Below are 14,294 nucleotides of genomic sequence, written 5' to 3' on the forward strand. Positions count from 1 at the left end.
CAGAATGCCTTCTCTTGCACCCGGGTTGTGTGTGTGTGTGTGTGTGTGTGTGTGTGTGTGTCTTTCTTGTGCTTTGTGTTTCCCAGCGTTCATCAGATGAAGTCACACATCCTCTTCTCACAAAGTTAGTGCAGCTTCAGGCAGCCAGGAAATGTAGTCTGTCTGCCGGTTGGGTGGTTCTCCCACATGGGATGCCAAGGAATCTTCTGCAGTGTGTTATTCTAGCTCCAAAAGCAAAGGCCACTCCTTGTCTGACGAAGGAGATTAACTCGACTCCCGCCATCCATTTCCTTCCTTCAAAGGCAGAAGAGGCAAGCAGTGAGGGATGGCTGTCTCCAGCCTGCCCTGCCTAGGGTCCTCTCAGAGACATTTGGGTGGCCCTGGTGGACCAAGAAGACAGCCATGGAGAAGGGAAGGTCTGGAGCAAACTTCCCCAACCCAGTGTCCTCAGCATGTTTTGCAGTACAATACCCACTATCCCAGGGACGTGGGTGGCGCTGTGGGTTAAATCGCAGAGCCTAGGACTTGCCGATCAGAAGGTCAGCGGTTCGAATCCCCGCGACGGGGTGAGCTCCCGTTGCTCCGTCCCTGCTCCTGCCAACCTAGCAGTTCGAAAGCACATCAAAGTGCAAGTAGATAAATAGGTATCGCTCTGGCGGGAAGGTAAACGGTGTTTCTGTGCGCTGCTCTGGTTCGCCAGAAGCGGCTTAGTCATGCTGGCCACGTGACCTGGAAGCTGTACATCGGCTCCCTCGGCCAATAAAGCGAGACGAGCACCGCAACCCCAGAGTCGATCACGACTGGACCTAATGGTCAGGGGTCCCTTTACCTTTACCTTTGCCCACCATCCCTGACTGTCATGGCATGTCCAGAGAGTGGAATTAGCTCTTTATTGTCAAAAGTGCACTTATTAGGTTAGGGGAAGACGTGTCCATCCGTCCTACGTCTCTCAGCTACTCCTTGGCATGCACCCTGAAAGTACTGCTCCTTAAAGTTCTTGCGTTTGACACATGTATTTGCTAAGACATACGTGGAACACAAAAAGCTTTTATCTGGACATTACATTTAAAAAAACTGATTCATTTCTACATACATGGAACACAGAAGCTTCTATTTGGACATTACGTAGATAAGAACTGATCTACAGTCATACCTCGGGGTTACAGCTGCTTCAGGTTGTGTTTTTTCGGGTTGCGGACCGCCGAAACCCAGAAGTACCGGGACAGGTTACTTTCAGGTTTCAGCAGTCGCACATGCGCAGAATCACTCTATGCGCAGAAGCGCCGAATCGCAACCCGCGCAGACGCAGGTTGTGAACGTGCATCCCGCACGGATCACGTTCGCAACCCAAGCGTCCACTGTATTTGTATTTCCTGTTCTAAATGTTGGTCCTTAATTGCTTCTGCTCAATTAGATAATGTGAAAAGAGTTATGGTTATATGATGCATAAAGAATATATATAGTTAAACACAGCCAGTTATGTTATGGGTATACTTGCAAAGGAGACCTCAGCTTATGTATCTTGCCCACCCAAGCTGCGTGCAAGCAGGCCATGACTGCGCCTGTGTGCAACCTGCCCCTGCTCCAATCCTCTCCTGGTCCCAGGAGACAGTGGAGGTGAAGATGTGGAAGACCTTGACTCTACAACAGCCTGATCTCTCTCTCTCTCCTCCTGCACCCCTTCTTTACTCTCCAATTCTTCAGCTTCTCCTGCCTCTGCCTCTGCCTCTGGCCTCCCGCCTGTTCCAGGGCTCCCCCAGATCATTGACCCCCTTCTTCCAAGTCAGTCTCCAACACCCACTTCTCCCAGTGCCCCCCTCCTCAGTTTCCAGTCACCACTCCTCAGGGTTCCAGCCAGTCCCTGACAACTATTGTTCATACTGGAGGGTGCAAGGTTGCAGGAGGCTGGTCTAAGGTAAGGGCGGGGAACCTGCAGCCCTCCAGACATTGCTGGACTAAGCTCTCATCCTCCCTGACCATTCTAGGTGGGGCTCATGGGAGTTGAAGTCCAACAGTCTCCGGAAGGCTGCAGGTACTCCCCACCCCTCAATCTAATGGATGGATTAATATGGAAGCTATGGAAAATCTCTAGTACATGAAAGGGTTTTCTAAGTGGCATCTCACTGTGTGATTTTGCTTTCTTGTATTTTTTACAGTTGTTGCAGTCTCAGGACATAAAGGAAGATGCTGTCCTTTGCTGTGCAATGGAGGTAGGATTACTGACATTTTCATTCTGTGACGCAGGCCAGGAGATTGATCCCCCTGTTTTTTGCTTTCTTGTTGGTCTCTCTATGGTTGAAAATCAGTCAGTGGGTGAGAAAGAGGGTTGGGAGAGCCTGGCCAATAATCGTTTGCACCCCACCTCCCATGGTGTAGTGGATAGACTGGAACCTGAGAGACCTTGAGCTGCTTGGAGAAAAAGGTGGGGTATTACCAGGGCCATCCTTACCTGGGGGTGCAAGGGGTGCGGGGCATCCAGGCGCCCAATTCTGGGGGGCTCCAAATGCATAGCTACTGTATACTGGTCCCTCTCGATTGGTCGCAGTGAAAAGCAATGGAGCGAAAGTCCCAACGAGTCAAGAAACAAAACAGTTTTTTCCGTTGTTACAGGCAAACGAGCCCTCCCCCCAAAAAAAGCTCAGCAACTTTGAGTTTGCCCCCCCCCCCCCAAGAAAAGGTCAACAACTTTGGCTTCCCCCCTCCCAAAAAAAAGCTCAACGAAAGTTAATTTGGGGGCAGCTAATCTAAATTTGGGGGTGCTGGGCGGATCTTTGCACCCCGGCGGCGCAAAAGCTAAAGACGGCCCTGGGTATTACTGCCATAAATAAAATAAATTGTAATTCTGCAAGAGTAAATATCCAAATAGGGCCATAGGGTTGCTGTGTCCAGCCGCCCTGATGTTGCATTTGAAAGGCAGGATATGAATCAAAATAATGTCACTATTTATTTCCATTTACGAATTTCTTACTATAAAAGCACCAGCCATTAAAACTGCCTCACATATAAGCACAATTAAAATGGTTTTGCGTACAAAAACAAATTCAAAGACGGAAGGAAGGAACAACCCCAACCAGAGAAGAATGGCAAACCAAGTTGACGGACTATGCTGAAATGGCAAAATTAACTGGGAAGCTCAGAAATCAAGAGGACAAGAACTTTAAAAAAGAATGGGGAAAGTTTATAATTTATTTACTTGTAAGCAGGTTAAAACATTAGCAGGATTTTAAACACCACTTGTAAAGTAACAGAAAGTATGGATAATTCGGAAGGATAAAATTTGGATAAGTATTGATATGCAGTTATAAATATTATCATTTGGACCCATGGAAGCAATGGGGGGGGGAGTCAGGAGATTCAGAGTAGTCTCAATATTTGGATTTTGAATTGTGTTTGGGGTTTTTTTTTTGTATGTTTATACTTTTTAGAGTCAATTAAAAATTCAAAACCAATGCAGATACAGAAGGGATAAAACTGCTCATTTAAAAGGCTTGTTGAAAAAAGGCCTTTAGCAGATTCTCAATAGACAACAGAGAAAGCATCTGCCTCCAGCGAGGAGTTGCCACCATGCTAAAGGCCGGATTCTGGTATCATTTGAACTGGACCTCCTAATGAGGGAGGGAGGGATGTTATTGGTTTGCTTTGTTCTTGTTTCATCATGTATTTTGTGTTTTTATCTTGCATTTTTATGATGCGAAACCGCCCTGAGATCTATAAACTAAATATCCGCAGGGCGCCCTCTCTGGCAGAGCGCAGTATATAAGGGATGAGACGATGTTTTAGGTATCCTGGTCCCAAGCTGTACAGTCATACCTCGGGTTACAGCTGCTTCAGGTTGCGTCTTTTTGGGTTGTGGACCGCCGAAACCCAGAAGTACCGGAACGGGTTACTTCCGGGTTTCGGCGGTCACGCATGTGCAGAAGCACTAAATCGCACTTTGCACATGCGCAGAAGCGCCGAATCGCAACCTGCCTGTGCGTAGACACGGGTTGCGAACACTGTGGGTTGCGCATGTGCATCCCACACGGATCACATTCGCAACCCGAGTGTCCACTGTGTAGGACTTTGTACACCAAAACCAGCCGTTTGAACTTAGCCTGGCCGCTCACTGGTAGACGCTGTGATCCTTTTAAGCAGAGACGTAGCATGATGGCCGCAGTCTGATCCCATGAGCCTGTCTGGACTGCTGCGTTTTGCAGCCCCAGAGTGAAATGCGTAAGCTTGCCCAAAGAAAAGCAAAACTAGACGAGGCTTCCTTCTACACCTCCTTTCTTCCCAGGTGGAGAGAGAAGGTGGACTTGGTGGCACCAGGGCAGGACGGGCCCTCTTTAATGCCCAGCGCTTGACCCTGTTCTCATTCTCTCTTTTTCGACAGCTGCAAAGCACCGGCCGGCTCCTGGAGGAGCAGCTGCCCGAAATGATGATGGAGCTCCTGGCGATTGCCCGCGACAAGATGCTGTGCCCCTCGGAGTCCATGCTGACCCGGTCCCTCCTCCTGGAGGTCATTGAGCTGCACGCCAACAACTGGAACCCCCTGACGCCCCCCATCACGCAGTACTACAACAAGACAATCCAGAAACTGACAGCCTGAGAGGGAGGCGGGGTTGGTGGTGGAGAGCCAGGAGAAGGAGGAAGACACGCACTTTAAAAACAAAACAAAAAGCAAAACACAACAGGAGAGAGAGAGAGGAGAAAGGATTTGGGCAAGGAACTGAGCTACAGCAACCAGGGAAAGGACCGAGCGACCTTTTGTGGTCCAGATACCTAAGAAGAAAAACTCCCAGCATGCTTACGAATATGTTCCTGGGGGCGAAGCATGTTTCTTTTCAGCCGTGTCCTCAAGTGCCGTTGCCGCCCCCCACTCCCTCCGTGCCTGGTTTTTTTTGTTTTGAGGCTCCCCTTTCTCCATCCCGCCCCCGTCACTCATTCAGCCCCACATCCCGCCGGGTCATTGTTTCGGTTCGAGAAAGAACACGGCGGACTTGAATAGGGAGCGCGGAGAGCCAGGCAGAGCTGGCTTTCACCAGGCGCCTCCTGGCTTGCAGTGACCAACTGGCAGGAGGCAGAACGCAGCAGATGTCTTTTGGGGGGACAAAGGCAGACACGTTCCACACCAGACTCTGGTAATTGACAGCTTTTGTCAGGCAAAGAGACACCCCCCTCCTCCCCCCCTCCTTTCTTCCACTCCTCTTGTCTTCATGGTTTTGTCTCCTTCGCTTTCCTCCTGTTCCACCCCCCTTTCATCCGACCCTGAAACCCCCATTCCAGATTAGACATTCAGAGGGGATAAAATTCTCTCTTTCACTCTCTTTTTTTTCCCCCTCCCAAAAAAGAAAAATTGCACTGGGTATTGTTTCTTTTCTTTTCTCATTGGTGTATTATTTTATGCACATTATGTATAGCATATATCTTATATATACGAACGAACGGACAAATTGCTATCTTGAGTTTTGGGAAGCAAAGATAATGTTACGACGCAAGCGGAGGGTTGCTTGAGGACCTCAAAGTACCGGGAGCGCAACCCCAAAGCCACTTTAGAAGTATTATAGCCACAAAACGTTCGCATTAACAGCCTGATTCCATGACGATTTCACCGGGACTTGTTTTCCAGATAGAAGGTCAAATCCATACGTTGCAATTGCTGTCAGAATACACCAGCGTTGGTACCAGTTTCCTGAAGGGAACGTCTAACATAGCGATTTCATACAAAAGTGTTGAAATCTTTTAATTGCCGTGTACATAAGTGTTTAAAGAAGCGTGTGCACAGGGACAGAGGATATCCACACGTTAAGAGTTCAGTACAAGAAACACTGGTGTTTCTCTCAGCAGTTGCAATGTGTGGCTGTCCCTTAATCATGCGCTTAAATTATATTAAATTAAAGCATAGCTTAAATGAAATTCAGAGCAGTGCGCCAGATGATCTCAGAAATGGTCAGTCTGCAGCTAATCAGTTGAAGTTGAAGGTTGTGGGGGACGACATTTGTCAGCTAATCAAGAAGCAGCTCAGCCTTTGGGTTTGTGCGTTAACACTTTTCCTTCTTACGAACGGCTTTTTAATTCCAGTCTTATTCCTAATTACGCAGTTGAACGGTGGCCCCTTATAGTTGAGCCTAGAAACGAGAAAGAGAATCGGGGTGGGAAGAGGGGAGTGGAAGTTGTTCTTTAGAAGCCAGTAAATAGGAGGAGATATGTACGTATGTATGTGGTATTTGAAGTTTTGGACAGAGACAGAGAAAAAAGGAAGGAAGGAAGGCTTTTGTGTTCTGACAAGAAAAGTTTCATTTTTATGGGTTGTAGCCAGTGTGAGTCATATTCAGAGTAAACCCATTGACACTGATCGACTTAAGTTAGCCATGTCCTTTAATTTTAGTGGGTCTATGTTTATTTTCCCAATACTTATTGTGTTGCAGAGCCATAGGGTTTTAGCTAAAACCTGCCATTTGGTTATTTCTCCTACTCTAGAAGGCCAGTTTTCTGAATAAGCCACCCAAAGAGGATTATTTATCTGCGTGAGATGAAGTTTTTAGCTAATAATAATAATAATTTATTATTTATACCCCACCCATCTGGCTGGGTTTCCCCAGCCACTCTGGATGGCTTCCAACAAAATATTAAAATACAATAGTCCTTCAGATATTAAAAGCTTCCCTAAAGAGGGCTGCCTTCAGATGTCTGTAGGGAGAAGGGAGTTACGGTGGAGAGGCCTCCGTCAACCTGGTGCCCTCAGTATGTTTTTGGACTACAGTTCCCATCAGCCCCTGCCAGCACTGAGTTGCCCAAAGGCATCTAGGGAGCACCAAGGTTGATGGAGGCTGGAGCAGAGGAAGGGTGGCACAGCTGCTAAGGCAAGGTTCCTTCTGAGTACTTCACACCACAATTCCCGCTTCATATTAAAAGCAGCTCTGTCCTTGGTGGGGGGCAGAAATGGCCGCAGGCCTTTCGATAACAGTATCAACTTAGTTGTGAGGCAGGATGAGGCCTGGTGCGAGTCACGGCACTTCGTGTTGCTAACCGTGGTTAAGGTTTACATTTCGGTTTATTGGATTTGTGAATCCCTTCCGACAACAAGAAGCCCTGAAGCGATTCACAAGAAGAATAAAGCAAACAATGCAAACATCCAGTCATTGGGGCTGTCCTGATACCCGAGAAAACCAAAAATGCCATTGCCTGGCACCAGAAGGTGGCAAAGTTGGTGCCAGGTGGGCCTCCCTGCAGAGAGCATTCCATCAATGGGAGTTTCTGCAGAAAAGGCCCATTCTCTCATTGTCACCTTCTAGGTCTCCCTCGGAAGTGGCACGCAGAGAAGGGCCTCAGTCGACAATCTCAGGGTCTGGGCAGGTTCATATAAGGTTAAGGTGTCTCTTTAGATTTAGGAGTCCCCGGCCATATATAATGCTTTAAGGGTCCACACCAACACTTTTAAATGGACCCACGTAAAAATCAAGCATGCATTATTTGTCAGTAGCAGACAAAGTATGCCCATAGACCACCTTGGTTCCACTGCACAGGAGTTGTCTCAACACCACAGACAGGATTGAGTATTCAGCATCTACGGCAGGCATCCCTCCTGGATCGGCCCAAGGGCTTGACCCTCCTGAAGGCCCTTATATTGTGGGGTTGGTTGCCTTGGAATCGTCTGGGCATCCAGTGGATTGGGCCCCCAATCCTTCCAGTTCCACCAAAAGCTCAGGGATTTTTCAAGCACCATCATAGGGAGCAACCTAAAGCAAGGACGCCCCAAGCTAGAAGTTAGCTATGAGCACATCTCCATTGCGGACTTTAATAAACCACTGTCATGGCTTTAGTCTTAACATCCCAAGGGAAAAGTAGTTCTGTAAAAGAATCTCGCAGGGCCCCCACCCCTTTGCTGCTAGACTGGGTGAGGAAGTGCACTTTAAGCTGCCACATTTCGGGGTACTATTGAAGAAGCGGCAGTTCTGGTTTTAAACCAGATTTTCTGCATTGTAAGGACATGGAAAGAGCCCTGCTGGCTCACATCCCCAAGGCCTATCTGGTCCAGTAGCCGATTTCACACATTGGCCATCCAATAAATCTGAATGTGAAGCCCACAAGCAGAAGGCAAAGGGCAATGGCTTTCTCCAACAGCTGCTTCCCAGGGACTGGCAGAGGCATGCATGTACCTGCCAGTCCTTGGAGCAGCAGCCATTGATAAAACATATCAGTGCATTTCCTTGACATTTTCCTGGTGAGAAAGAAGCGGGTTAGTTGCACAAGGGAATCAAATCAGCATCATTTGTGCAACCTGAATTTGACAGTGAGAGACTGAATCCCACCCAAAAACAGTGATAGTCTGGGAGCTCCTGCTGCCAGAAAATGCTTCAAGGGCCATTCGCTTAGAAATGAGGATAAGAGAAATTCATAGAGGAGGGGAGGAAAGCATCAACTGCTAACTGTTAGTAGGCAGTCTTCCTTGTAGCAACTCTTATCTGGGAGCAGAGAACAGGGGAAGTGTGTTATCTATGTGTCCTGTTTCACTGCAAGTTACCCTAAAATTAAGATTTGCCACATGTAGGCTCCCAGCTTGAAACCTTGTTGTGAGACTTTCTGAGGAGGCCTGGGGCTGTCGCGAAGGGCATCAAACTTCATCTCCCTTGCTGAGCTGCAATTTGGGGTTACTTTCCCAGTTGTTTGGCCACTTCCCTTCTGCCTGTCCCGAAACGCCCGCTAATCTGTGTGGCACCTAAGTTTTCAGAGGTAATTTCGGCCTCGGTGGCACTTGGTGTGTGTCCCTTGCAAACTTATTTTCCACCCGTCACTATTGCAAAAAAACAACACCACAACCACAACCCTGTGCACTCTTTCTGGTTTAGGCAAATGGAAGAATCTCTTCTCCTGCATTAATTGGATGGGAGCAAAGAGGTAGAACACAACAAAGAATTAATATGGCCACAAACTGCCTGGTGTCATATATGGAAGTGCAGCATTCCTCCTCTGTTCCATTCTGCGCTTTCAGTTTGACCTACGAAAAATATTAAATGGAGGGCAGAGGGAGGACCCACTCCAGTGCAGACCTATATTTTACTGCCTTTCGAAAGCCTAAATTTTCACTTAATCACTTGCAATTTTCTTGGACTATGAAGAGGGAAAGCAAAAGCCGCATGACGGTAATTCTGTTAAAGTGCTTTGCTGCCGCCAGCCATGAAAGCTCCGGTCAGGGATGGCCTTTAATAGAGATTGCTTTTGAATAGCAGCCGTGGACCCAGCCTTAATGGAATCAGTCCCATTACTTCCTTCTGCAGTCCTGGGTTTCCTCCTCGGCCTCCAGTGGGCAACATCTGTGTTCATCTCCCGATAGCGGTGTGTCCCAGTGCCCTTCCATGACTAATTTATATGTAAGCATCCTCCAATTTAATTTCTTTCAGCCAGTGTCTTGATTATTTAACCTGATGTTCTGATTGTTCCACTCATCTGTGGAAATCTAAACGCTGGTAAAAATTATAAACAGCTTCTCCTGAGCCCTTTGACATCAACAAATTGTTGGTGTGTTGTTGCTTTTAAAATATAACAACAACAAGCTAGTGGCTTCCGACTGGGGGTGCTTTTCCTCAAGTACCGTGTTTTTTGCTCTATAAGACTCACTTTTTCCCTCCTAAAAAGTAAGGGGAAATCTGTGTGCGTCTTATGGAGCGAATGCAGGCTGCGCGGTTATCCCAGAAGCCAGAACAGCAAGAGGGATTGCTGCTTTCATTGCACAGCGATCCCTCTTGCTGTTCTGGCTTCTGAGAGTCAGAATATATTTTTTCTTGTTTTCCTCCTCCAAAAACTAGGTGCGTCTTGTGGTCTGGTGCGTCTTATAGAGCGAAAAATACAGTAAATGGAACCTGCACTTGCAGCTGCAGTATACATCAGAAATTCCAGGTGCTGTAGGCAAGTCAAAAAGGGAAAGCATTAGACCTCAATGCCCTCCTTCCCTGAGCTTCTCTGAGACAGAATCTTTGTTGTATCTGTTATAGACAGAACCCTGCAGTAGAACAACTCTCGGCTGATCCAGCAAGACAATCTCTTATTTAGTTGAGATGCCTCTGCCAAGCTCAATATGGAATAAATCAGCTACATCACCATCCAGTAAGGCTTTTGACAAAGCTCCCCGTGATATTCTTTCAGAGAAGCTGGTAACATGGGCTGGGCAAGGTAGCTGTTTGGTGGATTTGTGGCCAGTTGACTGACCGAACCCAAAGAGTACTCATCAATGGTTCCTCATCATCCTGGAAAAAAGTGACCAGTGGGGTGCCACAGAGTTCTATCCTGGACCTGTTGTTTTTCAGTGTCTTTATAAATGACTTGGATGAAGGAATAGCTCATCAAATTTGCAGATGACACCAAACTGGGAAGGGTCGCTAATGCCGCAGAAGATAGAATCAGAATTCAAATGACCTTAAAAGATTGTAGAACTGGGCCCAAACTAACAAAATGAATTTCAACAGGGACAAATGTAAGGTTCTGCACTTAGGCAGGAAGAACCGGTTGCAAAAATATAAGATGTGAGGGGTAGCTGCCTTGCCAGTAATTTGAAAAGGATCTAATGGTCTTGGTGGACCACAAGCTTAACATGAGTCAACAGTGTGATGCAGCAGCAGAAAAGCAAAGCTGGTGCTGTTCTAGGCTGCATCAACAGAAGTATAATGTCCAGATCAAGGGAAGTCATTGTACTGCTCTGTTATTCCGCCTTGACCACACCTGGAATACTGTGTCCGGTTCAGAGCACCACAGTTTAAGAAGGATAATGACAGGCTGGAACGTGTGCAGAGGAGGGCAACCAAGATGATCAGTGATATGGAAACCAAGCCTTATGAGGAATGGTTGAGGAAGTTGGGTATGTTTAGGCTAGATAAGGGAAGACTGAGAGGAAATATCTAAAGAGCTATCACATGGAAGAGGGAGCAAAAAAATTAGGAAGAACTTTCTGATGGTAAGAGCTGTTTGACAGTGGAACAGACTCCCAGAAGAGATGGTGATTTCTCCTTCCTTGGAGGTTTTTAAGCAGAGGTTGAGTGGCCATCTGTCATGGATGCTTTAGTTGAGATTCCTGCATCGCAGGGGGTTGGACTAGATGACCCTTGGGGTCCCTTCCAACTTTACAATTCTGTGAATATTAGCTTCATTTGGATCAAGGGCCAGATAGCATTGCATACATCTACACTAACATACTGTATAGGGGATACCATGACTGAACCCCACTAAACTGCAAATTTCTTACACCTGCGCTTCTTACTCCAGAGGCTTCCCTTCTTCTGAGCTGAAGGTTTTGGGTCTTTTCATTGGCGATTGTGGTTCAAATGAACCTAGCAAAATGTGAGTGTGTTCCAGGAGGGGCTGTTCACTGTAGAGCCCCAGGAAGGGGGTGCAGTGCTAAGATGCAGAAAGACGCAGTCCACTCCATAGTGAAGACTTAGCTGGTGGTATAGTAGTTTCCATAGGAATGATGGGCAATCAATTCTATGACTTCTATGGGATCAAGGAAGAAGTGCACTTAGGTGTAGCACAAGGGGGATGGCTAAAGTTGGCCTCTGTCCCTGGGGACTCAGGACAGTGAGAATCAAACCTGCTTCGCAGCTCTTTCCTGAACCTTGTTTCTTGGTCACACTTGAGTGTGACAGCATGGTGATTGGGGGGGCGGGATAGATGTAAAAGTCTGGAGAAAATTAAGTGACTGGCCTTCCCCTTTCTGTACCAGGAATGAATTGATATTTCAGCATATTGTGGTAGCGCGGAACAGCTTATTTCTTTGTAAACACTTTGTGGTGGTATCCAGCCCCAGTTTTTTGTTGTCGTTTTTTTCACTGAAGGATCTTAGACTTATGTAGCAACCCTCCCTTGGGAATCTCATACAGAGCAACTCTTAAGGGAACTGTCTTCTTTACTCTGAATGCTAATCTGGAATGAAAGGCCCACCCCCTTGTTCTGTTCTCACAATTACCGCAGCGTTTCAGAAGAACTCAAGTACAGGACTAGCTAATGCACACCAGACAAACTTCGGGACGCTTTTAGCTACCCTTTCGTTTGACAAGTGGGTTTGCATGAACAGGGAGAAGGGGGTTTCCTCCACTCTTCCTAAAGATTTTAGGGAAGTGTGATCCACAGTCCTGAGCCGCTCGTGTGGATCATGCCAGTTCAGGGTTAAACTAATCTAGTTTAATATTGCTCTCTGCTCCAGGGTTTTGATGGGGTTGGTTTTTTTAAAAAAGAATGTGGTCGGTGAGTCCCCTTTTTATTTCCTATGCTCTCACAACACTGGGTCCTGTATACCAGGACTTCCTAACTTTTTGGGGGCAGCCATTAGACTATCTGCACCCTGATCCAAGGGCTGGAACAAGCCCCCCTCTCACAAGAGTACAGGCTCCATAGTATAGTTGGCTCAAGCAATAAAATGTTTCCCATGCGCTTGTTTGGTATGAGGTCATTGACTGGGGACGGAGCAGGAACAAATAGGTCTTCTCAAGAGGAGAGACGGGCAGGCGTATAGCCCTTTGCCTTTCTAAAATGAGATAGCAACGCAGGAACACTATTTGCGTGAAATCCAATTGCAGAACCTTTTGGGCCAGGGGTTTTTTTTTCCATTCGGCTGCAATGCTGAGCAAAAGTTCTTACCACGTCTTGATCAAAATCCAGGACGCTCGGCGAAGACCGGACGAAATTGCAGGTCTCCCTCAAAGCCTGCCTGTTGGAGAAGGACAAAAAAACCAACGGTAGCTTGTTAAGTGATCATGTGAGCATCCTTGAAGTTACTCATTTCTGTTGTGATCCTTTGCACAATGGGGTCTACCTCCAGAAAACGTATGCCTTGGATTGCAGCCCTGGTTCCTATTCCCCACCCTGTGGATATGTCTGGTGTTCTTGTTTTTAATTTATTTAAAGCTAATTGTTTTCTTAAACTGGCTAATCATTAATACTCCTATCAACCCGGATGCATATCTAGGGTCTGCAGAATTAAGTTAACCTTTAAGCTATCAAAATCCTGTGTCAAAAAAAAAACAGTATGGAGCAGTGGTTTTCTTTAGAACACAGAGTTACGTTAACAATTTTTTTTAATTGCAAAAAAATATATATGTATTTATTTTGTTTGAAAACCAACATTTAATTTAATCATTTATCATATTTTGGGTTTTTTTAAGTGCTTTTGTTTAAAAAATATTGTTAAAAAAATTAAAAAAAAACCATTCTGGAACTGGGGAGACTTAGATGTTTGTAATAAGAGGAAGGCGGCTGGGGAGAAATGCTCCCATCATTTCCAACATTTAATAGACTGTTAAGGGAAGGGAGAGGACAATTCTTCATGGCAATTCAGTTTTGTTTATGGAACATCCCGAACCGCTGTATGCTATAAAATACATCATCTGAGTAATAAAAGTTTCAAGCTCGACAGTTTGCCATCTCTGTTGATATGTGGTATCAGTTCTGGTGGTCTTAAAAGACTTGCTTATTTTGTTTGGCTTGGAAGGAAGAATGGGAGAAAGGAAGCCATTACAGCAAAAAAAAGTACAAAACCCCTGGGTGGAGCCATTTTTTCACTTTTAGAACAGCTGGAACGGACTGTATTGTTCATTTGTGTGCTTGATACAGCAAGCAGCATCCATATTCTGTTCCCAGCCACTCCAGTCTTTAAATGCTCACCACACACCAAACACACACAGACATTTACAACAGTCCCTTTCAATTGCAGTGGAGAGGGCTGAGCGTGCTACCGAAACCATCACACAATTAAACAACCTTCGGCGGCAATCCTGTCTCCATTTACCATAGAGTAAGCCCCATTAAGCTAGAAAACAAAACAGCGTGGGTGGCTTTGAAAGCTACATTTTCTTTTTTTATTTTCTTTTTTCATATCATTTTTATTAGTTTTACAATAATACTTTCCATTGTCTCCTCTTATATTACACACTTTGGCTTTTTAGGGCCCTGACTTCCTTCAAACCTTCCTTATGATTTCCTATCTTTCATTTCAAATTTCTGCATTTTCACTATTTGACCATTGCTTTAAAATCAAAAACATGAAAACATCATACGTTCTTATTCTTATCTGCAGTGGTTTTTGTACCTTTCCTTACAAAGCTGCTTGCAATCCTACCAACGTATTTGATTGAATACAATTGTCTTTCAAATAATTTACAATTTGGTCCAGTCCTTGATGAACTTTTGGTCCCACTGTTCTCGGATTCTTCCCGTCATTTTGGCCAGTTCCGCGTACTCCATTAGCTTCAATTGCCATTCTTCCTTGGTAATTCCAGAAAGCTACGTTTTCAAGGGCGTCCCAACATGTCCTTTCCTCGTCCATTCAT

General features: G+C 46.0%; 1 protein-coding gene across 4 annotated transcripts in view; it reads left to right on the forward strand.

Annotated features, from left to right (window-relative positions):
* Positions 1-5,551, forward strand: part of CTIF (cap binding complex dependent translation initiation factor) — a 180,877-nt gene extending 175,326 nt beyond the window's left edge. For all 4 annotated transcript variants that reach the window (XM_053408254.1, XM_053408256.1, XM_053408257.1 and 1 more), the window contains 2 exons: positions 2,157-2,210; positions 4,373-5,551. In XM_053408254.1, the coding sequence (XP_053264229.1) occupies positions 2,157-2,210; positions 4,373-4,588 (270 nt within the window). In that variant the 3' untranslated portion in view covers positions 4,589-5,551. The remainder of the gene's footprint in view (positions 1-2,156; positions 2,211-4,372) is intronic.
* The last annotated feature ends 8,743 nt before the right edge of the window (positions 5,552-14,294 follow it).

The sequence above is a fragment of the Podarcis raffonei genome, chromosome 11 (genome assembly GCF_027172205.1).
Source record: "Podarcis raffonei isolate rPodRaf1 chromosome 11, rPodRaf1.pri, whole genome shotgun sequence".
NCBI classification, from domain to species: Eukaryota; Metazoa; Chordata; class Lepidosauria; order Squamata; family Lacertidae; genus Podarcis; species Podarcis raffonei.